Source organism: Lipotes vexillifer, unplaced genomic scaffold, assembly GCF_000442215.2.
Source record: "Lipotes vexillifer unplaced genomic scaffold, Lipotes_vexillifer_v1.1 scaffold131, whole genome shotgun sequence".
Taxonomy (NCBI): domain Eukaryota; kingdom Metazoa; phylum Chordata; class Mammalia; order Artiodactyla; family Lipotidae; genus Lipotes; species Lipotes vexillifer.
The window spans coordinates 1,846,096-1,872,014 of NW_006782866.1; the positions used below are offsets into that span (position 1 = coordinate 1,846,096).

The following is a 25,919-nucleotide window of genomic DNA, read 5'->3' on the forward strand; positions in this document are numbered from 1 at the left end:
ATAGATCCCAACACTAGGGGAATGGCTGAATAAATGATGGATACTCTGCATCCATTTGAAAAATGACCAAGAGTTAAAGCAGTTGTCACAGAGGGATTTACATGAAACATTTGTTTAATTAGAGAAACATTGTGGTAAAATAATGACAAAACATCCCCATACACATATACATGACTACACCCACACACATACACATACATACACATATGAGTTACATGAGCATAGAAAAAGATATGGAATCTTTTTATATATATCATTATCTTTATATGTAAGTTGTTTGGGGTTATCTGGAAGAGGGTGATGTCATGGGAGGTAAGGAACAATAAAAAAGGAAAAGAGAAAAAAAGTATAACTTTTAAGCACTTTATATGTAGAGCTATGTAAAAGAAATTAAATAAGCCTTTAAAATGAAGAAAAAAAATTGAGGAATGTTGAATGGTCCCACTGAACCATATTTCCCTGTAATCACAGCCTATGGGTAGTCCCCTCGCACACTGATTTGGGTTTGACCGTGTGACTTGCTTTGCTTTGGCCAATGGAACAATGAAAAGTGCTTATAGGGAATTCCCCAGCGGTTGGGGAACTAAGATCCTGCAAGCCACGCAGGGCGACCAAAAAAAAAAAGGTGGGGAGGCGCTTATATGTTGAACTTGCCCGCTCTTGCTACTGGAAGCGTTTTCACTGTCATGTGAAGAAGCTTCTTGAGCTACTCTACCAGAGCATGAGACTTCATGGAGCAGAGACAAGCTGTCTGAACTGAGCTCTCCCGGACCAAATAGCCCCAGATGATTTGCCAGTTGACTGAACCTACATGAATGACCTACCGTGAGATCAGCAGAGGAACTTCCTGACTAATCGCAGACCAAATTATTGACCTACAAAATTGGTTGCAAGTAAAATGATTATTGTTTTAAGCCACTAATATTTGGGGGTTGTTTGTTATGCAGCAATAGATAATGGATACAAAAAGGCTCCTCAAGAAGAGTGAGGCCTCCTCTCCTCTATTCTATCACAATACATCTCTTAATAACACTTGTAGCACTCTATTGTCTGACTTTCTTCCCGACCAAACTGGGGATCTCTAGAGTATCCTAGTCATCTCAGTATCCCCTGTGCCTATCACATAAGTGTTCAGTTGAGATTTGTTGACTGAATGAATGATTTCAGATTTATTTGGGATATCGAAGAGTTTGAGCCATTGAAAGAGGCCAGGGAGGGAAGCGCCAGCATTTTAAGAAGAGAAAAGCCATGGGAGAAGTGGGGACAGCTGCATCTCTGCTGTAATTACCCCCTCTTTTCTGTAGGCCAGGGAGGTGAAAAAACAGCCCCTTTTCCACCCAGCCCTTTTACTTTGACCCAAGAATGATTTACTTTAGGATACCAAGAATGATTCTCAAATCTCAAGGAGTTTGTGATGTTTAGTCTGCTGAGGATGGAGTCTGGCCTCTGCAGGTCTGAGCACTATGTGGGTAAGGAACTGTTCTCAGGGTAGGCCTGCTCAGAGAACTAGGCCATTAGCATGGGCTAGAATATGTACAATATTTCCAATCTGTTTCTCCCCCTCCTTCCCTTCCTCCTTTCCCCTTCCTCCCTCCCTCCCTTCCTTTCCTTTCTTACTTTAAATATTCATCCATTTTATTCACAGATAATAATTGAATGCCCACTGTTTGATAAACACTGTGTAAGGTGATGGGATAAAATGATGAGGTATGGGAGGTTGGGCGATATAAGTAGAGAACACTTTTTAATAACTTAAAGAAACCTTTTTTTAAAACTTTGAAATAGAAATATTCAAACATATATAATGCAGAAGAATGAGGTTGGACACTTACCTTACAGTATACACAAAAAATTAACTCAAAATGGATCAAAGACTGAATGTAAGAGCTAAGATTATAAAACTCTTAGAAGGAAACATAAAGGAAAAGCTCATGACTTTCAATTTGGCAATGATTTCTTGGATATGAAACAAAGGCACAGGCAACAAAAGAAAAAACAGGTAAACAGGACTACATCAATATTAAAACTTTGTGCATTAAAGAACACATCTACAGAATAAAAAGGCAACCCATGGAATGGGAGAAAATATCTGCAAATGATACATCTGATAAGGGGTTAACACCCAAAACATACATAGAACTCCTACATCTCAACAGCAAAAAACCCCCAAGACAACCCAATTGAAAAATGGGCAAAGTACTTGAATAGACATTTCTCCAAAGAAGATAGATATACAAATGGCCAATAAGTACATGGGAAGATGGTCAACATCACTAATCATTAGAGAAATGCAAATCAAAACTGCAGTGAGATACCACTTCACACTCATTAGGATGGCAATTATCAAAAACCAGAAAATAACAAGTGTTGGCAAGGATGTGGGGAACTCCTGTGCACTGCTGGTGGGAATATAAAATGGTGTAGCTGTTATGGAAGACAGTATCACAGTTCCTCAAAATATTTAAAATAGAATTACCCTATGATCCAACAATTCCTCCTCTGGGTATATACCCCAAATAATTGAAAGTAGGGACTCAAATAGCTATTTGTATACCAATGTTTGTAGCAGCATTATTCAGAATAGCCAAAAAGTGGAAACAATCCAAGTGTCCATCAATGATGAATGAATAAACAAAATGTGGTACATATGTTCAATGGAATATTATTCAGCATTAAAAAGGAAGAACATTTTGACACAGTACAAGATGGTTAAACCTTTTTTTTAAGTCTCAGGGTTTTAAAAAAATATTTATTTATTTATTTAGGCTGCACCGGGTCTTAGTTGCAGCACATGGGGTCTTTAGTTGCAGCATGTGGACTCTTAGTAGTGGCATGCAGACTCTTAGTTGTGGCACATATGCGGGATCTAGTTCTCCGACCAGGGATTGAACCTGGGCCCCCTGCATTGGGAGTGTGGAGGCTGGATCACCAGGGAAGTCCCAACATGGTTCAACTTTGAAGACATTATGCTAAATGAAATAACCGGTCACAAAAGGACACTTATATGTCCACTTATATGAAGTACCTAGAGTTGTCAAATTCATAGAGACAGAAAGTAGAATGGTGGTTGCCAGGAGCTGGAGGAAGAGGGAAATGGGGAGTTAGTGTTCAATGGGTATAGTGTTTCAGTTTTGCAAGATGAAAAGAGTTCTGGTAATGGACGCAGGTGATGTTTGCTCAAAAATGTGAATGTACTTAATGCCACTGAACTGTACACTAAAAATGGTTAAGATGGTAAATTTTATGTTATGTATTATTTACCACAATTAAGAATAAATAAATAGGAAAGTGGAAAAAGCATATAAAAGTATAGAGAATAATATAATGAACCTCTGTATGCCCGTCATTCAACTTCATCAGTTAAGCCCTGGGCAGTCTTATTGTGTCACATCAGGAGAGACATAATGTCTGGTTGAGTCTCATTTCATGTTGTAAGACATCCTGCATTCAGGTATTGCCAGGTGGCTCACTTCATTATGAAGTTCCCCCCATTAGGTTTTTCACCTGATCACTCAGTAGTCATTGATGATCATTCTGTAGATCAGTTTTCTCCAGCTTTATTGTGCATAGGTATCACCTGAGGATCTTGTTAAACTAGGTATTCTGATTCAGTAGGTCTGAATTGGGGCATGAAACTCTGCGTTTCTAACATGCTTTCAGGTGAAGCCAGTGCTGATAGTCCATGGATCACACTTGGAATAGCAAGGGCCTAGATTATTTCATTAGGGCTTTCCTTTCTTTCAGTAACTAATATTTGGTTACTGTGAGCCATAGCTTGTACCAAAAAAAAAAAAAAATGATAAATGGTATTTACCAAGCTTCAAAATAATTATTTGATTTCCTGGCATCTTCCAAAGATGACTTATGATTTTTTTTAAAAAAGTAACATTATAAATCATAGACTTCAGCATAGCTGAGGAGTTTCAATCCAATACAGTTATCATTCTTTTTGAGGCTCAACTTGTCTCATTTTTGGCAAGTGGGGCCTTGCATTTTGGTATGGCAAGATGTTTCAGGCTCATCTTGTACATTTCCTGCTCAAATCTGGATTCAGTCATTTCTCAAAGGAGTCTGGTTCCTATTATTGGAAAATGACATTTAGAGACCACAATCTGTACACAAGGGATGCCTGATTGCTATGGCTCTTGTTTCTAGTCCTTCTTAGTGGACAGAGATAGGAAATAGCTATTTTTTTAAAAGAAACATCAAGAGTTTCAACTGATATTTCCAAGTCAAGTTTAGGATTATAGGGTTTTAATGTAACTCCTTTGAGTTTATATATATTTTTCCTGAAAATCATGGCTTCTAATGATCTTAGTATACTTGTTTATTTGATTTAATCTATGCTATATTCATATAATTGTTTCAGAATACAATTATTATTAATAGTAACATGATCACTGAAAACAGTTTAAAATTTCATTGCCGTTCTTTTTTTTTTCCATATTTATTTTCGTTTTGGATGATCTGTCCATTGGTGTAAGTGAGGTGTTAAAGTCCTCCACTATTATTGTGTTACAGTCGATTTTCTCTTTTATAGCTGTTAGCAGTTGCCTTATGTACTGAGGTGCTCCTATGTTGGGTGCATATATATTTATAATTGTTATATCTTCTTCTTGGATTGATCCCTTGATCATTATGTAGTGTCCTTGTCTCTTGTAACATTCTTTATTTTAAAGTCTATTTTATCTGATATGAGGATTGCTACTCCAGCTTTCTTTTGATTTCCATTTGCATGGAATATCTTTTTCCATCCCCTCACTTTCAGTCTGTATGTGTCCCTAGATCTGAAGTGGGTCTCTTGTAGACAGCATATATATGGGTCTTGTTTTTGTATCCATTCAGCAAGCCTGTGTCTTTTGTTTGGAGCATTTAATCCATTCACGTTTAAGGTAATTATCAATATGTATGTTCCTATGACCATTTTCTTAATTGTTTTGGGTTTGTTTTTGTAGGTCCTTTTCTTCTTTTGTGTTTCCCACTTAGAGAAGTGCCTTTAGCATTTGTTGTAGAGCTGGTTTGGTGGTGCTGAATTCTCTTAGCTTTTGCTTGTCTGTAAAGCTTTTGATTTCTCCATCGAATCTGAATGAGATCCTTGCTGGGTAGAGTAATCCTGGCTGTAGGTTCTTCCCTTTCATCACTTTAAGTATATCATGCCACTCCCTTCTGGCTTGTAGAGTTTCTGCTGAGAAATCAGCTGTTAACCTTATGGGAGTTCCCTTGTATGTTGCCATTTTTCCCTTGCTGCTTTCAATAAATTTTCTTTGTCTTTAATTTTTGCCAATTTGATTACTATGTGTCTCAGTGTGTTTCTCCTTGGGTTTATCCTGTATGGGACTCTGTGCTTCCTGGACTTGGGAGGCTACTTCCTTTCCCATGTTTGGGAAGTTTTGACTATAATCTCTTCAAATGTTTTCTCAGGTCCTTTCTCTCTCTCTTCTCCTTCTGGGACCCCTAAAATGCGAATGTTGTTGCGTTTAATGTTGTCCCAGAGGTCTCTTAGGCTGTCTTCATTTCTTTTCATTCCTTTTTTTTTATTCTGCTCTGCAGCAGTGAATTCCACCATTCCGTCTTCCAGGTCACTTATCCATTCTTCTGCCTCAGTTATTCTGGTATTGATTCCTTCTAGTGTAGTTTTCATTTCAGTTATTGTATTTTTCATCTCTGTTTGTTTGTTCTTTAATTCTTCTAGGTCTTTGTTAAACATTTCTTGCATCTTCTCGATCTTTGCCTCCATTCTTTTTCCGAGGTCCTGGATCATCTTCACTATCATTATTCTGAATTCTTTTTCTGGAAGGTTGCCTGTCTCCATTTCATTTAGTTGTTTTTCTGGGGTTTTGTCTTGTTCCTTCATCTGGTACATAGCCCTTTGCCTTTTCATCTTGTCTGTCTTTCTGTGAATGTGGTTTTTGTTCCACAGGCTGCAGGATTGTAGTTCTTCTTGCTTCTGCTGTCTGCCCTCTGGTGGATGAGGCTATCTAAGAGGCTTGTCATTGCTGTTCTTTTTGTTCCTGGGATATATCCCCAAATAAGGAAATACGACTCAAATTATTGTGTTTTTAATTTAGCATCACTTGAAATTATTCCTTTCTGTGTGGCTAACCTATCAACTGGAAACACAATTAAGGTTATTTCTTTAATTTTGAATTTTAGAGATTCTTTTTTTTTTTTACATTTTTAAGTTTGTTTTGAAATTATGTAAAACATTTACATGGTATCCAAATTAAATCTTCAAAACAGGGTACATTCAGAGAAATCTAGCTTCTATACCTGTCCCTTCCACCCTGTTTCCTCCTACTCCCTAAGGTAAACATTGATTTACCTTAGTTTTTGTTTTATTCTTTTTTTCTTTTTTAATATTTATTTATTTATTTGGCTGCACCGGGTCCTAGATTTGGCACTCGGGGTCCTAGTTGTGGTGTGTGGACTCTTAATTGTGGCATGTGGCATCCAGCTCCCTGACCAGGGATTGAACCCACGCCCGCTTCATTGGGAGTGTGGAGCCCTAGCCGCTGGACCACCAGGGAAGTCCCTTGTTTTATTCTTGTATTTTTAAACAATAAGCAAATATGTATAGATATGTTCACATATTTTCCTTTTGTAAGATAAAAATGTAGCATACCAAATATATTGTTCTGTATTTTGCTTTTTTCTGCTGAACAACATATTTTGGAGATTACTCTATAGCAGTTTATGTTCCTTTTTATAGCTACATCCATTGTGTGAATATACAAAAGTTTATTCAACAGGTCCCCTCTTGATGGATATTTGGATGGTGGTAGAGAGATCTGAGATAGAGGAAATATGTTTGAAGGCCCTGTAGCTGGAGGAGGAGCAGGGTGGGAGATGAGGCTGCAGAGATAGGCATGGGTCAGACTGTGCAGACTCATTGGCCCTGTAAGCTTTTTATTATTACTCTAGAAGGAATGGAAGACTACTGAAGTGTATTAAGCAGGGCTGTGACATGATTAAATCTGCATTTGAAGAGCTCACTTTTATTGAGGCATAGTGTGTGGGTTAGAAAAGATGAGTGAGTGTAGAGAAATCTTTTAGAAAGTATTACAGTAGCCCAGGTGAAAGGTGATGATGGCTTGGACTAGGGGAGATGGCAGCACAGCAGAGAGAAAGGGAAAAGTGAACGGTATTTAGAAAATAAAATTGACTACTTAGTGATCTTTTGGATATGGAGTTATAAAAATGGTATCAAGGGCTTCCCTGGTGGCGCAGTGGCTGAGAGTCCGCCTGCCGATGCAGGGGACGCGGGTTCGTGCCCCGGTCCGGGAAGATCCCACATGCCGCAGAGCGGCTGGGCCCGTGAGCCACGGCCGCTGAGCCTGCACATCCGGAGCCTGTGCTCTGCAACGGGAGAGGCCACAACAGTGAGAGGCCCGCGTACCGCAAAAAAAAAAAAAAATGGTATCAAGCACGACCCTGAGATTTCTGGATTCTGCACTGGTTGGATGGGAGCACTATTCTCAGAGATAGGAAGCCCTGGGAGAGGAGCAGATGTTGGGTGATGATTATGTGTTAAGTTTTGAACATATTAAAGTAGAAGTTAGGGAATTTCCTGGCGGTCCAGTGGTTGGGACCCAGTGCTTTCACTGCTGAGGCCCAGGTTGCATCCCTGGTTGAAGAACTAAGATCCCGCAAGCTGGGCAGCACAGCCAAAAAAAAAAGAAGTACCTTTGAGACATTTGAGTGGAAAATGTCAAGAAGTTGGTTTTATATGTGTGTCTTCAGCTCTGTTTCGGAGTTAATCAGGCTGAGAACCTTAGTTCTGTCTCACATTGGTCATAAAAACTGTCCATAGTTGTCCCCATGGGAGACAGGTCCTGGTCAGCACTGGGATTAGAGGTCAGGGTGTGTCGCGGCATCAGTGAGGGGCTCAGAGTTGAGGGTGAGGGCAGTTTGAGGCCTGAGTTGGGGTCAGGAGTCAGCATCAGATGACAGGGTGGAAGGACCGCAGCTTTCCCTTCTGGCTGCTGCCCTAAAGGGCAGATAACCTACCTTTGGAGGAAGGGGTGACCATCTTCTGTCCAGTCCTGTGCTAGCCCTGCAGTGGGCAGAGAAGAGGCAGTACAGACTGTGGATGGAGGATGAAGAAGGCTGGGGGGACAGGTCACAAGTCATGGATGTGGCTGTGCTCACAACACCCCAAAGAGGCAGGCAGGTTATGAGGTCCCGATGGAGAAACTGAGATTCAGAGCTAAATGCCTTCTAGGACCTCAGAGCTAGTCAATGCAGAGCAGCCGCTTGAACTCAGGACTCCTGAGTTAGGCTGTCTCAGCAACACCCTCACCTAAAGGCTTCCATTGAAAGAGGAGGAAAAAGGGCAACAAATGGAGAGAAGGAAGGACACTGTAGAAATAGCTGGGCCTCACAGGAGAGAGAAGGAGGTATTGCTACAAAGTTGTTGGGGAGTTTATGAGGTTTCCCTTGGTGCTACACAGACTTTCTCCATCTCTGAGTGCACTAACCTCCCAAAGGGTCAGCAGAGAGTTCTGCTGCAAACCCCAGAAAACAGGTATGATTTTTTTTCTTCTTTTTTTTTCTTTTTGCGGTACACTGGCCTCTCACTGTTGTGCTCCCGTTGGGGAGCACAGGCTCCGGACACGCAGGCTCAGCAGCCGTGGCTCATGGGTCTAGCCTCTCCGCGGCATGTGGGATCCTCCTGGACCAGGGCACGAACCCGTGTCCCCTGCATCGGCAGGCGGACTCTCAATCACTGCGCCACCAGGGAAGCCCATGATTTTCTTTTTTTTTTTTAATGTATTTTATATGTATATATATATATATTTATTTTTGGCTGTGTTGGGTCTTCATTGCTGTGTGTGGGCTTTCTCTTGTTGTGGCACACGGGATCAGTAATTGTGGCTCTCAGGCTCAGTAGTTGTGATTTGTGGGCTCTAGAGGGCAGGCTTAGTAGTTGTGGTGCATGGGCTTTGTTGCCCCGTGGCATGTGGGATCTTCCCTGACCAGGGATTGAACCCGTGTCCACTGCATTGGCAGGCGGATTCTTTTTTTTTTCCGGTATGCAGGCCTCTCACTGTTGTGGCCTCTCCCATTGCGGAGCACAGGCTCCGGACGCGCAGGCTCAGCGGCCATGGCTCACGGGCCCAGCTGCTCCGTGGCATGTGGGATCTTCCCGGACCGGGGCACGAACCCGTGTTCCCTGCATCGGTAGGCGGACTCTCAACCACTGCGCCACCAGGAAAGCCCGGCAGGCGGATTCTTAACCCCTGCGCCACCAGGGAAGTCCCAATGTTGATTTTCTTTTTTTTTTAAATTAATTAATTTATTTTTAACATCTTTATTGGAGTATAATTGCTTTACAAGGGTGTGTTAGTTTCTGCTTTATAACAAAGTGAATCAGTTATACGTATGTTCCCATATCTCTTCCCTCTTGCGCCTTCCTCCTTCCCGCCCTCCCTATCCCACCCCTCCAGGCAGTCACAAAGCACCGAGCCGATATCTCTGTGCCATGCGGCTGCTTCCCACTAGCTATCTACCTTACGTTTGTTAGTATATATATGTCCATGTCTCTCTCTCGCCCTATCACAGCGCACCCTCCCCCCTCCCCCTATCCTCAAGTCCGTTCTCCAGTACGTCTGTGTCTTTATTCCTGTCTTACCCCTAGGTTCTTCATAACATTTTTTTTCTTAAATTCCATATATATGTGTTAGCATACGGTATTTGTCTTTCCAATGTTGATTTTCTTAAAACAAAACATCCCCTACTCCAACCCCTTTTTGTCAAAATATAAATTTTGGGATTGGGTGGTAATTTTCAGATGAACTGGTTGCAGTGGCAGTATTCCACAGTCCTCTATATCTCTGGCCTCTAAAGGGACTCCCCAAAGGTTCATGTTTTAGCAGAACAAGAAAGATCTTCTGTGTTAGGAATGAGGTGGAAGCATGTGTCCCAGAAACCCAACTGATGTGAGGGTACAGCTGCTGCTGCTTATCCTGAAAGATGAATGGGGGTGGGGCTATAATCTCTCCCAGATGTCCTCTGAAGGGTTCTGCGCAGTTCTGCTGAGTCACCTTAACACAGCAGTTTCTGTGGTAACCAAGCCCAAACTAGGGCAGACCAGCAGCTCAGTGGTGACTCATGGTTCTGGAACAGCTAAGGGCTGACCTTTCCCTAGAGTAGCTGGGGCAGTTCAGCTCTGGGTACTGTGCCAGCTTCTGTCCCTGCATGACTTTCTCTGGGCTCTTGCTCCCCTCTCTCCATGGGTACTCCATCCTTAGGTTGGCAGGGCGAATCCCAGGAGCAGGGATTCAGGAAGGCGCTAGGAGAGGAAAAGGCTTGGAGTCCGCTTGGTGGAGTTGCCTGTTTGGTTACCTTCCCCTGCCATCTTCCTGGGCCTATGGGCCCAGGGCATCCATATCGCTCAGGGCTCAAGACATTTCTTACTCCAGGCAGTGGTTTTGACACTTTTTTATTTGCAAATAGACAAAAAGCCTTTTCAAAAACGATGTGTTCCCTCTCACATTTTTAAGTTGAGATCTAAAATATTTCATCTTAAATTTAAGTAGTGCAAAAGATATGATTTCTGGTCATAAATATTGAATTTAAAACTCTTATATCAGGCTTTTATTTATTTATTTTAATTTTTTTTTAACATCTTTATTGGGGTATAATTGCTTTACAGTGGTGTGTTAGTTTCTGCTTTATAACAAAGTGAATCAGTTATACATATACATATGTTCCCATATCTCTTCCCTCTTTGTCTCCCTATATCAGGCTTTTAAATGTGTCAAGTGGAATTCAGATTTCAGAGCAATTTGATACTATAATCATCCACTAAAATGTACCCAAACAAGTTCTTTAAACAGAAGTTTTAAAATTTTATTTTTCTTCCAATATTTATATTTTCATTCTACATAAGAATTACATCCTGTATATTTTACGCTTTATTGATCATTCTTATCTGCAACAAAATATATGTAATCTGACATATATTTTATTTTCTGTGACCATAGGGCTATAAGTGTTAAATTTCTTCTGGATTTAATTATCATTACAATATTATTAGTGTACAGATGATCAAAACAACATTATTTTTAATTATTTTTATGTTATTTAAAGTATTATTTCAGGGGAATTTCCTGGCAGTCCAGTGGTTAGGACTCTGTGCTCTCACTGCCGAGGGCCTGGGTTCAATCCCTGGTTGGGGAACTAAAATCCCATAAGCCACATGGTGCGGACCAAAAAAAAAGTATTATTTTAAATATTAGTAATTATTGAACATAAAATGTAAAATTTTATTGGACCGTTGGTGAAGCTGAATTTTTCTAAATAATTATTATATCTGTGGATGAATATTAATTATTGCTAGAATGAGACTGGGCTCAACGTTAATTTCTTTCTGTTTTTCATTTTTATGGACAAGCTCTGAGAAACCTAATTTGCATATATTAGATGGGAAAGAAATTTCATTATAGGAATGTCAGCCAATTATTTGAATACCTCTGAGTTATATGATAAAAACCATATAATAATCTATCATCAAAAACTATTTTCAGTGATCTGTTAGCTGGCAAATTAATTAGGTATTCCTTCAATTTTGTTGAAAGCAAAGATTTGGAAACCACTCAACCTGTAAAGGATTAGTTACCCAGTCATAAGTGTCATTCCGGTTCTCAGCTTCTGGGATTATGCCAACAAATCTTTGCAAAGATTTATCAAATGATTATTAATTATTTCTGCTACTTTTTCACTTAGAGGCACTTTGTTTATTTTTATTTATTTTATAAATTTATTTTATTTATTTATTTTTGGCTGTGTTGTGTCTTCGTTGCTGTGTGCAGGCTTTCTGTAGTTGCAGCGAGCGGGTCCACTCTTTGTTGCCGTGGGTGGGCTTCTCATTGCGTTGGCTTCTCTTGTTGTGGAGCACGGACTCTAGGCGCGCAGGCTTCAGTAGTTCTGGCCCCTGGGCTTTGTTGCTCCGCAGCATGTGGGATCTTCCAGACCCGGGCTCGAACCCGTGTCTCCTGCATTGGCAGGTGGATTCTTAACCACTGCACCACCAGGGAAGCCCCGAGGCACCTTGTTTAAATTGATATACTCAGGAGGATATGGAAAGTAAAAGTGTTAATTCCAATACACTTTTGCTAAGACAGTTTTTTGGACCAAATCCTTTTACCTTATCATGTGCTTTAAATATATTTTTATTAGGGGAGGGGAGGGGTAAATTGGGAGATTGTGATTGACATATACACACCACTATATATAAAATAGATAACTAATAAGAACCTATTGTATAGCACAGGGAACTCTACTCAGTACTCTGTAATGACCTATATGGGAATAGAATCTAAAAAAGAGTGGATAACTGTATATGTATAACTGATTCACTTTGCTGTACAGCAGAAACTAACACAACATTGTAAATCACTATACTCCAGTAAAAATTAATTTAAAAACTAAATACATTTTTATTAATATTTTGGAGTTGTAGACTTTACCCATTTATGAAAAACAGCTGTGACATTCTTATTGGCAAAGCCAACCATCATTGTTTTAAACTAATCAGCCAAGTCAAATTACTTTCTATCAGAAAAATTTCTCATTTTTCAAGTAATCTTTTTTTTCTTTTTTTGTTTTTTTGGCCACAAGTCGTGTGGGATCTTAGCTCCTCAACCAGGGATCGAACCTGCACTCCCCGCTTTAGAAGGCAAAGTCTTAACCACTGGACCACCAGGGAAGTCCCTCAAGTAATCATATTAATTCATGTCCTTATGATAACTGTCTTGCTTCTGAATTTTAAGAAACATAAAGACAAGGAGTCTTTCTCTCCTAGATGAATTATGATACAAAGATTTTCACTATTTCTCAGTGATGCTCTTTTTGCAGTATTCTCGTGGGACTCTTCTTCACATATGATGTATTTTTGACACTGTAGGACGGAAGAGGTCATTAAATTAAAAAATATTGAGAATTTTCCTTTCCCTTGGCACCCTGCAGTTTTTACCCTCCAAGCCAAGCATCACGGTAAAATTGGGACTGGATGAGAGTAGGCCTTTCTTTTGTATACTGGGAGAAAGGCGGTTGGAGATGGGAGATGCAGGAGAAGAACTGGCATTACTGCTCAATCACAACAGATCAATTTTAGGAAAGTACATATGGAAGTTAAAGATCTGGGAAAAATGAACCACTTAAGTCCATTTATGCCTGTATGTGCCATTTAAAGTCTTTGTGAACTACCAGGACACACTTCCCTGGTTTGGAGACCGCTGTTTCAGAAGATCACCTGCTCCCTGGGCACTTCCACAGGTACTGTGTAGCTACCATCAAAGGGTCCCTTTTGTGGGTCTCCCTGAGTAGCTAAGCCCAACTGGAACTTTGTAGTGAGAATTGTAGGAAGCAACTGGACCGCCTTACGTAGGAGGGCTCCAGACAATGAGGCATTTGCCTTGATGAGGTTTATGAAAAAGGCTCCCACTAGGCACCCAACAGTGCAGTGTGTGTGCATCTGGGAAATGCTGGTAAGTAGCCAAGAGGCTTCATGATGGCCTTCAGTACTTTAGAGATCACTGTGATCCAGGGTCAGACCTTCTGCCTTGTAGGCTCAAAACCCCAGCTTGTCAGCATGTGGAGAGTAGGTGTACAGTCCACATAACTAAGTTATAACATTCAGATGTCAATGTGCTAATTTAAATGGAGAAATCATTGGCAAGAGGTCTGACCCCAAAATCTATAGGTAGATCTACATGGAAAGCCAAATGGTGAGTGTAGATTCTGGACAGGGTGGGATGATTGAGATGAATTGAATGTTAAATACTTAATCTGGCTAAGACAGCAAGATATATCCATCTCTATACCTGGTACAACCTTGCCATTAAGATCAGAAGTGATATAATAAAATATATTTAGCCTTTGTCCCTGGTTCCTGGCACAGAGTTCCTGAAACTCTTGGAATTTTGTGAATGATAGGAGTGTCTTTTGTTATTCATGCTAATGAGGGACTGGATATTTTTAGAATGGGGGCTAGTCACTAGTCAATTAGATTAGAGGGTTGAAATTTTCAGCCTCAACCCCTGATCTCTGGGGAGGGGAGAGGGACTGGAGACTAAGTTCAATCAGGTGGCCACTGACTTAATTATTCATGCCCACTAATGAAACCACCATATAAAACCCCTGGAACAATGAGGTTTGGAGAGCTACCTAGTTGGTGAACACAATGATGTACTGAAAGAGTGGTGCACCAGAGCATGGAAGCTCTGAGCCCATTCCCACCTCCGGTACCATGCCCTAAGTATTTCTTACATTTGACTGCTCCTGAGTTGTATCCTTTATAATAAAACTGTAGTCATAAGTATGGCACTTAAGTTCTTTGAGTCATTTTAGGAAATTATCAAACCTGAAGGGGGGTGTGGTCAAGGGAACCCTCAAATTTGTAGCCAAGTCAGAAGTGTGGGTAACCTGAGGACCTGGGAGTTGTGGCTGGCTTCTGAGGTGAAGGCAGTCTTACAGGGCTGAGCCCCTTAACCTTAGGGTCTGCACTAACCCCAGGTAGTTGGTTCAAAATGGGATTGAATTCTAGGACACCCAGTTGCTGTCAGAAAGTTGCTGCTAGAAAATACCAGACAACTTGAATTGTTTGCTCAAAGATCCTCCCACCTGGAATGGCCCAACCAGCCTTTGCTCCCATAACTCCTTTTCTAGGCTTCCCTGGCTCACCAGCTTCCACTTTTTATGGTTACATCTCCCTTCTACACACATCAGCATGTTCAGATGTTCTAGTCTTGTGGGCCTGAGTGCTATTCTTTGCATGTCTCTGCTCTAGTCCACTCTGTTTTGATAATATAGTGACTTTAGCCTGAAGCATTGATAGCCCAGCCTTCTGTTTAGCTCTGGGCCTTGGCATGCCTGGACTCCTTTGGAGTTGTATCTAGAAGTCCCCAAATGTTTCCTGGCTTGTCCTGCAAACCTCATGAGTATCTCTATATCATACAGGAGCAACTGTCCAATGTCACCATGATTTAGCACTGTCTGGATTCAAATAGTAACCTGGCCTCTCTGGTCTCTGAGTCAGCCAGTTCAACTGACTGCATTTCCTCTCTTTCTCATTTACTGAGGCACTTGGTAAGATTGCCTCAGACCCAATCCCACAAGCATAGGAAACTGATGAGTTAACAGCTGAATTACATATAACTCCCTCCCCGCCCACCTACCCCCACAAAAAACCCTGCCTCTTATTAACCATGGTGTAAAACTTCTCTGTTAACAAAACAACAAAACTACAGAGAGCTGTAAAGTTGCTCATACTCTGACCCTGAAACTCCACTTCCAGATCTAAGGAAATAATCAGAGATACAAAGAATTATGTAAAAGTTGTAAACTGCAGCGTTATTTACAAAGTGAAAAAGTGGATATAACATAAATATCTAACAAAGAGGAATACCATGTTATATGCAATGATTAAAATATTTTCTAAGCAATTAAAATGTTCTAAGCAATTTTAAATGAAATACAAGATTTTATAACATTATGCTATATGAACAGGGTGGGTTGTCAACCATCTGTGTTGATGATTTAGGTTAGGTTAAAATGTATATATTATGGTCGCCACTCCCCTGGCCGGCCCGACAAGACGTGCCAGTAGCGCAGCACCGATTCCTCTTGGGCTTGTGGGCGCTGCTTTGAGCAGCGTCACCCTTTATACCAGAAAGCTGGCGGGCACTATGGGGAAAAAATAAAACAAGAAGAAAGTGGAGGAGGTGCTAGAAGAAGAGGAAGAAGAATATGTGGTGGAAAAAGTTCTCCACCGTCGAGTAGTAAAGGGCAAAGTGGAGCACCTCCTATAGTGGAAGGGGTTCTCAGATGAGGACGACACATGGGAGCCAGAAGAAAACCTGGATCGCCCTGACCTCATTGCCGAGTTCCTACAGTCACGGAAAACAGCACATGAGACAGATAAATCAGAGGGAGGCAAGCGCAAAGCTGATTCTGATTCAGAAGATAAGGGGGAGGAAAGCAAACCAAGAAGAAGAAAGAAGAGTCAGAAAAGCCACAAGGCTTTGCTCGGGGTTTGGAACCTGAGTGGATTATTGGAGCTATAGACTCCAGTGGAGAACTCATGTTCCTGATGAAGTGGAAAAACTCTGATGAGGCTCACCTGGTCCCTGCCAAGGAAGCCAATGTCAAGTGCCCACAGGTTGTCATATCCTCCTATGAGGAAAGGCTGACGTGGCATTCCTACCCCTTGGAGGATGGTGACAAAAAAGATGACAAGAATTAACTCTCCTGAGTACCAGCCCCTGTCACATCTGACTGTGGGTTTCAAGTGGGGAAAGAAGGAGTTCTACTTGTCTTGACACTGTAGAGGGGGCTTGAGAAGATGTCCTTTGAAGAGCCAGTAGAGTTTCTGTGCCCTACAGCAGCCCAAGTGCTTTAAAGCTGCTCCATGCTGTATAGTTTGCACACCCATCCCAGTGGAGGGGAAGGAGGGTCAGTGTTTCAAGACAACCCATTCTGAACTTTGCTGAGAAAAGCAAAGGGCCTTCTATGAAGGACAAAATTTGCAGAATGGGATGTGGGAGAGCAAAAGATACTGTAGATCTTCAGAGCATCTCCACAACCCACAACCTTCTTCCCAATAGTGTTAACTCTGCAGTTTTACAGTGTAGCATGTATGTAGTTTTTGGCTATTTCTGGTGTATTATTTGGGGTGGGAGGGATGGGGTGGGAAAGAAGGGGGATGGGTTAGGGTCATTTTTGTTAAAATTTGGGGCCTGTTGGGGGAAAATGATGAAACAAAGGAAAGAACAACTAACGATGATTTGGTTCTGTGTCCAGAATATTTCATCCTTTCAAAAAATGTCATTGGCAACCTAAATGAGGTCTGTGAGAGACTGTTTAAAAGCTGTGAATGCTTGAAACTTAGAAGCCAAGGTGTTCCCTGCCTGAGCTTAATGCTGTTCCCAAAAAGCATTAAGCTTTGGTAACTTCTTAACTTCCCAGTTAAGAAGTTACTAAAGCTGCCATTTGGGGGATGGAAACTGGTTGAGGAGGAAAAGTCTTATTGGAGTGTATACACAGGCAGATCATTCTGTCTTAGAGGTGCTAATTCTTGAAATTGACAATTTTGAAGTTATAAATATCAGCTTCTCTATCCAAGCCACTGGCTGAAGTATTTGGGGAAGGGCAGAGGGTGGTATAGGAGATGGGAGAGTAGGCAAAGACAAGGGCTGGGTGGAAAACTCTTGGAGCCTCTGTTTTTTGAACTTTGAAACCATTGGTGGCAGCGTTCAGTCACTGACAGCACAAGTTCACTGAGTCACTTCAAGAGTTGAATAATTTCTGAAGCCCTGGTCTCAGGATATTAAATTTTCATACTGAGGCAGTGGTTCACTTTAAAACAAAACAAATTTTTTTAATCCTAAGAATTAACTAAACCCCAAAATGCTGTCTTGAATCATGAGATCCATCAGTTCTTGACATCATTTAGACCTGCATCTAGAACTCTGTTGTAAAATTTTTTTAGGCATGTGTTAGGTTTCTGTGAAAACTTTTGTTTAAATGTTAAACTTCATACCAACACTGTCAGTTTTTGTGTCAATAAAACTACAGATTTATTAAAAAAAAAGTATATATTATGTGCACTGAAAAAAGACTGGAAGAAAATAACAAAAACTATCAACAGTTGTTTTCATTTAATGTGAAATTATGAGTAACATTTTCTCAAGTGTTTTTATGAGTATATAGTACTTTTGCAATCAAAAGTATAAAAGTTTCATATAAGTACTGTTTATACCGCAGCACTGCTTGATGTCCTTTGAGTTACCCCGAAGAAAGTAGCCTTTTCTCCTTTGGCCCCATCCATCTTCCCAGTTTCATTTATCATTCTCTCATACATACTATTTTCCAGCCACACTGAACTTCTCACCATTCTTTTCACACAACAGGAACTTGCATATGCTATTCCTTAAACCTGGAATGCTTTTTGCTCTCTTCTGTACTTACTTATTCTTCCAGATTCACTTCAAACGCATTTTCAGGCTCCTGAATGCACAGTTGATTGCTTTAGGCTTTGTGCTTTACAGTTCTTTTTTTATATCTGTTACAGCATTTATCACATGGTAATGTGACTCATTTATAAATTTTCTTCACTAAATTGTAATCCTATCTGCGGTGGGGTGTATATATTATTTACTTTTGTATCAATAGTACCTAGCACACAGTAAGCTACTCAACGAATGCTAAATAAGTAAATTTTAAATGTACTTTTACCTCTAACTCAGAAAAGAATCAAGCAGCTGAACAGATAAATGAATGAACGGACTAGTGATCAGCCTGACCACCCAGAACAAATCTGTAGTTCTTGGCACCCAAGCTCAGAAAAGGAATTGTATTGGAGGTAAGCTCCTTGAAAGGCTGTTATACAAAACCTGAAAGTGGGAGAATTTTATAAACATTAACGAAAGACACTTTGCCTCAGATAGCATGCTTTTGGAATTCAGAAAACTGCATGATAATGTCAAGAAATGCCAGTGGCCTATGGTATTCCCTCCCTAGGGACACTTGGAGGCTGTACAAACAGACTGCCCTGGGGTTGCTATTAGGAGAAAGAAAGATGCACCATGGCCAGGAAATCAGGGTAGAATCCTGAATTTTCAAAATAGGTTATATATACTCTCTACCCTCATCATTCTGATCATCACCCAGGAGGTGACCAAGAGGAGATGAACCCTTTCTGGGGAAGGTTGTATTCATTGACCACACTAAGTTGTGTGGACTAGGAGGAAGTGAGGGAGGTGGAGTCAGAAATCTTTTTGAGTTGATTTTTAGGAAGACCTTTCCAGTGCTCAACAAAATCAGATGCCTGCAGATGGTGGGGAGTGCGGAATGTCCCTCAGATACCTTGACAAGTGGCCTGTTGTTGGGTGGTCTTTACATTGGTTCCCCTTTTCCCCAGGTCCCACAGGGGTGATGTGGACCAGATAGATGCCACACATGCAGTGAGCTGCACTCTAGGACAGGAACACTGAATTCAGGGAATCTACCTCTTTCAGAGCAAGCAGTAAGCAAGCTTGCTCTTGGTTCTGAAGGGAGACATCACTTCATTTTTCAAGGTTGCTTCCTGCAACATAACCCTGAAATGGTCTGCACGAAGAGTGGTTAGGGCCTTGTATTCTTGGCATACCCAGCAAGATGTGTGGGAATACAGAGACTCATGGAGGAGTCTCCCAACAGATATGCCCTGTGAAACTATCATGTGCCCTGTGAAATGCCTCACATTCATGCCAATGACCAACACTAAAAAAAAAAAAGGAACAAATAAAGTGGACTAAGTAATTCCAATTAAAGAAGAGGATCTCTTGAAATAAGAAAAATTGCTTCCTTAACTCATTCTTCCTTTTCAGTATCTTCTGCCTAGTATTTTACAACCACAATATAAGGCATTACTTTTTCTTTAGGATCTGTAGTTTTCTTCTAAAATCATAAAAGCTGTCTTTCATAGTCCTCTGATGACTTAATTTCCTTTTCTTCTTAGATATTCTCCTGAAAGAAAACAGAATATGGTTATTACTTATGAACAGTACATTATCACAATGTGATTCATTCATTTATTCCATAAACGTTCGTAACTACCATGTGCTAGGCACTGTGCTAAGTACTTGGAGATACAAGGATGACTGGATAGTTAAGACCCAATCCCTGACTTCAAGGAGTTCATTGTCTATTAGGGGAGATATATGTTTGTGTATATATATATATATATATATATATATATATATATATACACACACACACACACAATGCTCCTAGAATCTTTCATAATAAAAAAGTGTAATAGTTCTTTATTTCCCAAATTTTCTGTAATTGTCATGCACAATTTTTTTTTTTTTGCGGTACGCGGGCCTCTCACTGTTGTGGCCTCTCCCGTTGCGGAGCACAGGCTCCGGACGCGCAGGCTCAGCGGCCATGGCTGACGGGCCCAGCCGCTCCGCGGCATGTGGGATCTTCCCGGGCCGGGGCACGAACCGGTGTCCCCTGCATTGGCAGGCAGACTCTCAGCAACTGCGCCACCAGGGAAGCCCCATGCATAATTTTTGAAAGAGAAAAATATAATTAAAAGAAAAACAAGTCAAGGAAATAGAAGTAATGAGACATGAGGGAATTCCCTGGAGGTCCAGTGATTAGGACTTGGCGCTTTCATTGAGGTGGCCCAGGTTCAATCCCTGGTTGCGAAACCTGCAAGCGATGTGGGTGCAGCCAAAAAAAAAAAAAAAATTGGGACAAGAGGTAAGTAACTGGCTCCTGAGTGGATATCAGCCTTATCCATCCCTCATGAACATTCAATCACTTCCAGGATAGCCGATCCCTTCCCAGAGTAGTGAGATCTTAGTGGAATGATGTCAGCCCTGTCCTTCTAAATAACACGCATACTTTGGAGTCTCTTGTGGCCCTAAGCACTCTTCAGTGCCAGCCACAGAATTTACATTACAGTGGTCAGGCAACTTCTCTGGTCTTCTCCATAGGATACCTGGGGAATTAGCCCCGGGCCACAGCTGATAGGATAGCGTCTGGCCTCTTTAGAGCCTAATTGCTCATTTTCCTGGCTTCCTTTTCTGGATAGCTTTAATTCGATAATTAGCGCAGATATACAAGTCTCCGGTTCTGTCCTCCTGCTCCTGCCCTACCCTACTGAAACTGAACCTCCCTTAAATCCTGACACCTGCTCAGGAAAGATCCTGGTTGTAATTGCCTGTTCCTCCCATGCTGGAGATCAGCCCTCCTGTTAGGTGCTTCCTAAGTTGTGTCTTGCCTACGCTCAGTCCTGTTTGCTCCTAGAATACCTCATTGCCAGCCGTGTAGCATGGTTTATGACAATCCACGCCAGGGAACTATTTATGACAACTGTGAAGGTCTGTACTTATATACATTTTGTGTATGTGTAGTTTCTGTGATGGTAGTTAATTTCTCAATCCTTTAAGATTCAGCTGTCTGAAAAATGGTGTAGATGATCTTATTTGCAAAGCAGAAATAGAGACAGATGTAGAGAACAAACTATGGGTACGAAGAGGGGAAGGAGAGGGTGGGAGGAATTGGGAGATTGGGATTGACATATATACACTATTGATACTATGTATAAAATAGATAACTAATGAGAGCCTACTGTATGGCACAGGGAACTCTACTTAATGCTCTGTGGTGACCTAAATGGGAAGGAAATCCAAAAAAGAGGGGATATATGTCTACATATAGATGATTCAGTTTGCTGTACAGTAGAAACCAACACAACATTGTAAAGCAACTATACTCCAATAAAAATTAATCAAAAGAAAAAAAGATTCTGCTGTCTGGAGCCCTCCCAGATTCTGCTAGGCAGAGGTCATTCATTTAGTTGTTCATCAAACATGCATTAATTTCCTACTCATCATTAGACACTGTTTTAGGAACTGGATTAAGACAAAATTCTTGCCTTCTAGGGGCTCACAATCAAGGTAAACAAAGGACTCTAATGTCAGTAATAAAAAGGTATGCATAAAATACATAGCACAGTAGAGAGAAGCCCAAGATCTGATTTGGGTTTTCAGTGATGATTAGGAATTTGCCAACTGGATGTGAAAGGGCAGGGACAGAAAGGGAAGATATTTCAGGCAGATAGGGCAGCAGTATCATATAGAGGCATGGAAAGCAGAGACTAGCTTAACCAGCTTTGATTTCCCAGTTTATTAGGATAGTGCAGTGCACATACATGTAGGTTGTCACTGAGAATTCGTTGAAAGAATGAAAGATTGGCTGCTTTCCTCAATAGCAGAAGTAGATAGAGGATTCTGCTATCTCAAAGGAGTGTTCAAGCAACTCCAACAAAACCTTTTTTTTTAGAAATTTAAATTTAGGTGACTTCCCTGGTGGCACAGTGGATAAGACTCTGCGCTCCCAATGCAGGGAGCCTGGGTTCGATCCCTGGTCAGGGAACTAGATCCCACATGCATTCTGCAACTAAGAGTTCGCATGCCACAACTAAGGAGGCTGCCTGCTGCAACTAAGACCTGGCACAGCCAAATAAATAAATATTTTTTTAAAAAGTGACTACTAAAACTGTTAAAAAAAGAAATTTAAATTTAGATTAAAAAATCTAAACACAGATACAATTTATTGTTTATTAAGCTCAACTCTCATAGATATAATTTCCTAGTTAGTTCTACATTAGATCTTTATTTTAAAATGTAGAGACATGGAAGGGGAATGCAGCAGACACCAATAAGTCTGGCTCACAGTAATTTCTTTTTCTGTAGAAAATCCTTTTATAGAGGATGGCCCCCAGCAACTACATCTCTGCTTTTTAACCCTGCCCTTCCCACCTCCTAACCCCAGCTGACTGATATAAGGGTAAATTATATGATCTAAGACTTGTCAGATCAGGGTTCTAAAAGAAATTAAGAGATAGGATGCAAGGCTTGACCATGACACCACCAGGAAAGGAGGCAGTCTGCAATGGGATGGAACAAAGCTGACCCTCTTAGGAGGAGAGACTAGAGTAGAGTGCTAGCAGTGTTCCAGTCCCTGGAATCCATTTTCCTTGTGGCTCAGCTGCACTCTGTCCTTTCACCGGTTATATAAGTAACCCTGGTACCCTTCCAATAAATTCCTCCTTTCTACCCTAGCTGGTTTGATTGGGTTACTTGCAGTCAGAAGACTTGACTACCACAGGGAACAAAGACAGGCATTGGGAGCAAACTTACCCAATTTCTCTGTGGCTTCCACACAGACACTAGGATACATGCCCTCAGTGTAAACTGCCACCAGAAGATACAGATGGGTCTTCACAACAACCACACCAGTGTTTTCCTGGATAAAAATAAAACAGAATGCCCTTCTCTTGGTTCTAATTACAGGACAAGAAGTTACATGCCAGCCACATTTTTCACCATTTCCTGACTTCCATATTCATTATGTTTGTTTTGGACTCTCCACTCTTTTTCACTAATTTAGTTGTCAAAAAGTTGTAATAACAGCATGTGTATTCTGAAAAAAGCTCCCGAATTGATTGTAATATACCCCTATCCCAGTGAGAACAATAGATGTCATGGAAAGGAAATACATTTTGGAATTAGATAGCTCTGGGCTTGAATCCCAGCACCTCCATTTTCTGCTGTATGATTGTGGAAGAGTTATTTAACCTGGTTAAGCCTCAGTTGCCTCATCTGTAAATGAGGCTACTTAGTTTATAATGTGGGTGAAGTGTGCCTAACCCATCATATAGGGCATACAGAAATATGACTGTCATCCCCTTAATTCCTTATAGGCAACAGTGAACCAACAGATGTTTTAAGCACAAGAGTAATATCACTTTGTTTTTTAAAGAAGGAGAATGTAGAGTATGAGGGATAATTGCAGTGGAGAGACACAGTTGAGGCAAGGTTCAGTTGATAAATTCTGGAATGAACATTTCTCAAAACTAGGCTCTCTGTTAGTACTTTCTTTTACATGTGCCTTCCTGGCACTAGACTGCTATCTCAAACATTGCCATTGCAGTAACAGGCTTAGTCTGTTTTAAAGATAGTATCAGGAGAGGCACTGAAAATTGGAGTCAAATTCTTTTCTTAAGGTTTTTACAAAGTTTTCTTCAAATCTTGAACACTCACACTCTTAGCATAAAGAGAATAGTCATCTGCCCGGACACATTTGTAGTCCTTCTCCTTGAAATACAATCCTTCTCTTCTGGTTTTCAAAGGGTTCTTGGCAAATCCATCCACAAGTGTTCGGACATCACTGGGCATTACCTGCAGAGGTTAAATAGACTAGAAGTTGGCAACCTATGGTGGGCTGGCCAAATTTGTCCCACTACCAGTTTTTGTAGGCCTGCAAACAAAGAATGGTTTTTACATTTTTAAGTAGTTGAAAAAAAAATCAAAATAATAATATTTTGTGATATGTAAAAATTACATGAAATTCAAATTTCAGTGTTCATAAAGTTTTATTGGAACATAGTCACTCCCATTCTTTTATGTACCGTCTATGGCCTTTACAGAAAAAGATTTAAACTCTTATGCCCAAACCTGTTTTTTTTCTTACACTAAATCCAGGTGATGCTACACATAGGCTCTGCTCCTGGAGTTTGATGAGGGCTGCACTGTCTACATGCTTTGTTCCCAGGAGTGTATCTAACAGTAAGTTCTGCAAATGGCTCATGCTCCCTCAGCCCTGAAAAAGGGAACTGCAGTTGAAACGATCTGCTCTGGCTAGCTTTTAAAAGCCCTGTGAATACAAATGTCCCTAAGACACCCTGGACAGCTTTAATATCAGCATTTGCACTTTGAAAAGATGAAGGGTGAAAATGGAGTTCCATCATCTAGTGCCCATCAATACTCAAGAGGAAAACAGAATCATAGAAAATCAGTTCACAGAGAGGGTTATGAGTTTGGAAAATCACAGCTCGTAATTTTCTATCTGTGTCAATGGTTTGCATCAGAATCACCTAGGATTAAAACTAAGAAAATAAAAAACCTGACGAAATGGGAGAACTACTGAAGTAAACAAGACTAAATGAGATATACTGGTCATGAGTTCTCACGTTCCTTTCCCACTGACCAACATCAGCACCAACTATGGACACTGATCAATACCCCAGGGGACTAAAAACACCTTAAGCCACCTAAAGCGACATTTTCCGCACAGGTTCCCAAGTCTTCTTGGGCCCTCCTCATCGGGACAAACTCCACAAACACTCGTCATTCCAAGGAGCCCCTAGCCCGCCACTCCCTTCGCAGCGATTTGGCCCACGGGGGTTCCCTGGAGCGGGGTTACTGAGAGGGAGGGTGTGTTAATGTCCAGTCTGGTTGGCTGCGGAGACGCACTGGAGGGGCAGAGAGTTTGGGGGATCGCGGCGGGCCTGACCAGGAGAAGCGCCCTTGCTCTCGGGAAGGAGCCCAACGCTCAACCAAAGGCTGGCTTGAAGCGCATGCGGCGGTCAACGGACGCGGGGGGAGGCGGGGCGAGAGGGCGACGAGCCCAGCTATTGGCTGCGGCAGCTGCCCGTCACCGAGAAGCGCTACGGCTCCGACCGCAGACCACGAGCAGCCTTTGGGCGCCTGAGCTACGACTTTTCTGGTTTCTTCTCAGCCAGACGGGTCTGCGGTAGCGCATTTGCGCGGGGCTCAGGGACGCAGCGGCCGAGTCTCCGGACGGGGCGGTCCCGCGGAATTCGGAGTCCACCGGCCGCCTCGGCGGCGCGCGGACTCCTTGTCCGCCGCGGCGGAGGGGTCGCGGGGTGCTTCGACCGAATCTCTGGACGCGAAACGTTTTTAATCTACCGAGGCGACGGGCTGGAGCTGACTGGACCTCAGGTGGGACGGGTTCACTCTCCCGCCGCAGCCGACGACTCAGGCGCCGTGGGCTGTCGGGCCCGGCCCTGTCGTGGTGCCACAGAACCGAAGGCCCTGCTAGTCGAGGGAGGGGAGCTGAGGTACCTGTCGCGGCCTGCAGCTTTTCCTCCAGGCCGGGCGGAGGCCACACGCACCTTGCCAGCGGGGTAGGAGGGAAGGGGCGGGGTCGTGGGTGCTCCTCCCTCAGGCACGGGCTGGACGGGACTGAGGGGCTGGGGGGGGCGGTTTAGGACTCTCAGAGCTTGAAGACAAGCTAATTGTGTTCAAAAGCCCTTCCTTCCTTCTCTAAGAAGCCCATCCTGGGTGTGCTTCAGGAGCCAGAAGGCTGCAACTCTGCCCACTCCGAAAACTGCAGATACGACTCCTAGAGGCCAGGCTGAGAATTGCCACACCAGCTCCATTGGGCCACGTTGTGGGAAGCCTGTGATTCGAGGGGACGGCGGGTGGGTCTGGAGAGCTCCCCTGCTTAAAGGAGGCTGGCTTGGAGGACACCAGCAGAATCCTGGGTGAAGGTCCCTCTCCTTAGGGAAAGCGTGGGTGTCTAAAGTTCAGAATCCGTTCCACGTCCGTTCACGG

General features: G+C 42.0%; 1 protein-coding gene and 1 pseudogene across 1 annotated transcript; one reads left to right on the forward strand and one right to left on the reverse strand.

Annotated features, from left to right (window-relative positions):
• The first annotated feature begins 15,689 nt into the window (after positions 1–15,689).
• Positions 15,690–16,246, forward strand: LOC103073585 (chromobox protein homolog 1 pseudogene; annotated as a pseudogene).
• A 3,234-nt stretch (positions 16,247–19,480) lies between these two features.
• On the reverse strand, positions 19,481–24,150 carry PFN4 (profilin family member 4). Its single transcript, XM_007455498.1, has 4 exons — positions 24,034–24,150; positions 23,604–23,741; positions 22,701–22,806; positions 19,481–19,509 (listed from the first exon to the last, which is right to left on the reverse strand). The coding sequence occupies exons 1-4, from the start codon at positions 24,148–24,150 to the stop codon at positions 19,481–19,483; spliced, it is 390 nt and encodes a 129-aa protein (XP_007455560.1).
• Between the last annotated feature and the right edge of the window lie 1,769 nt (positions 24,151–25,919).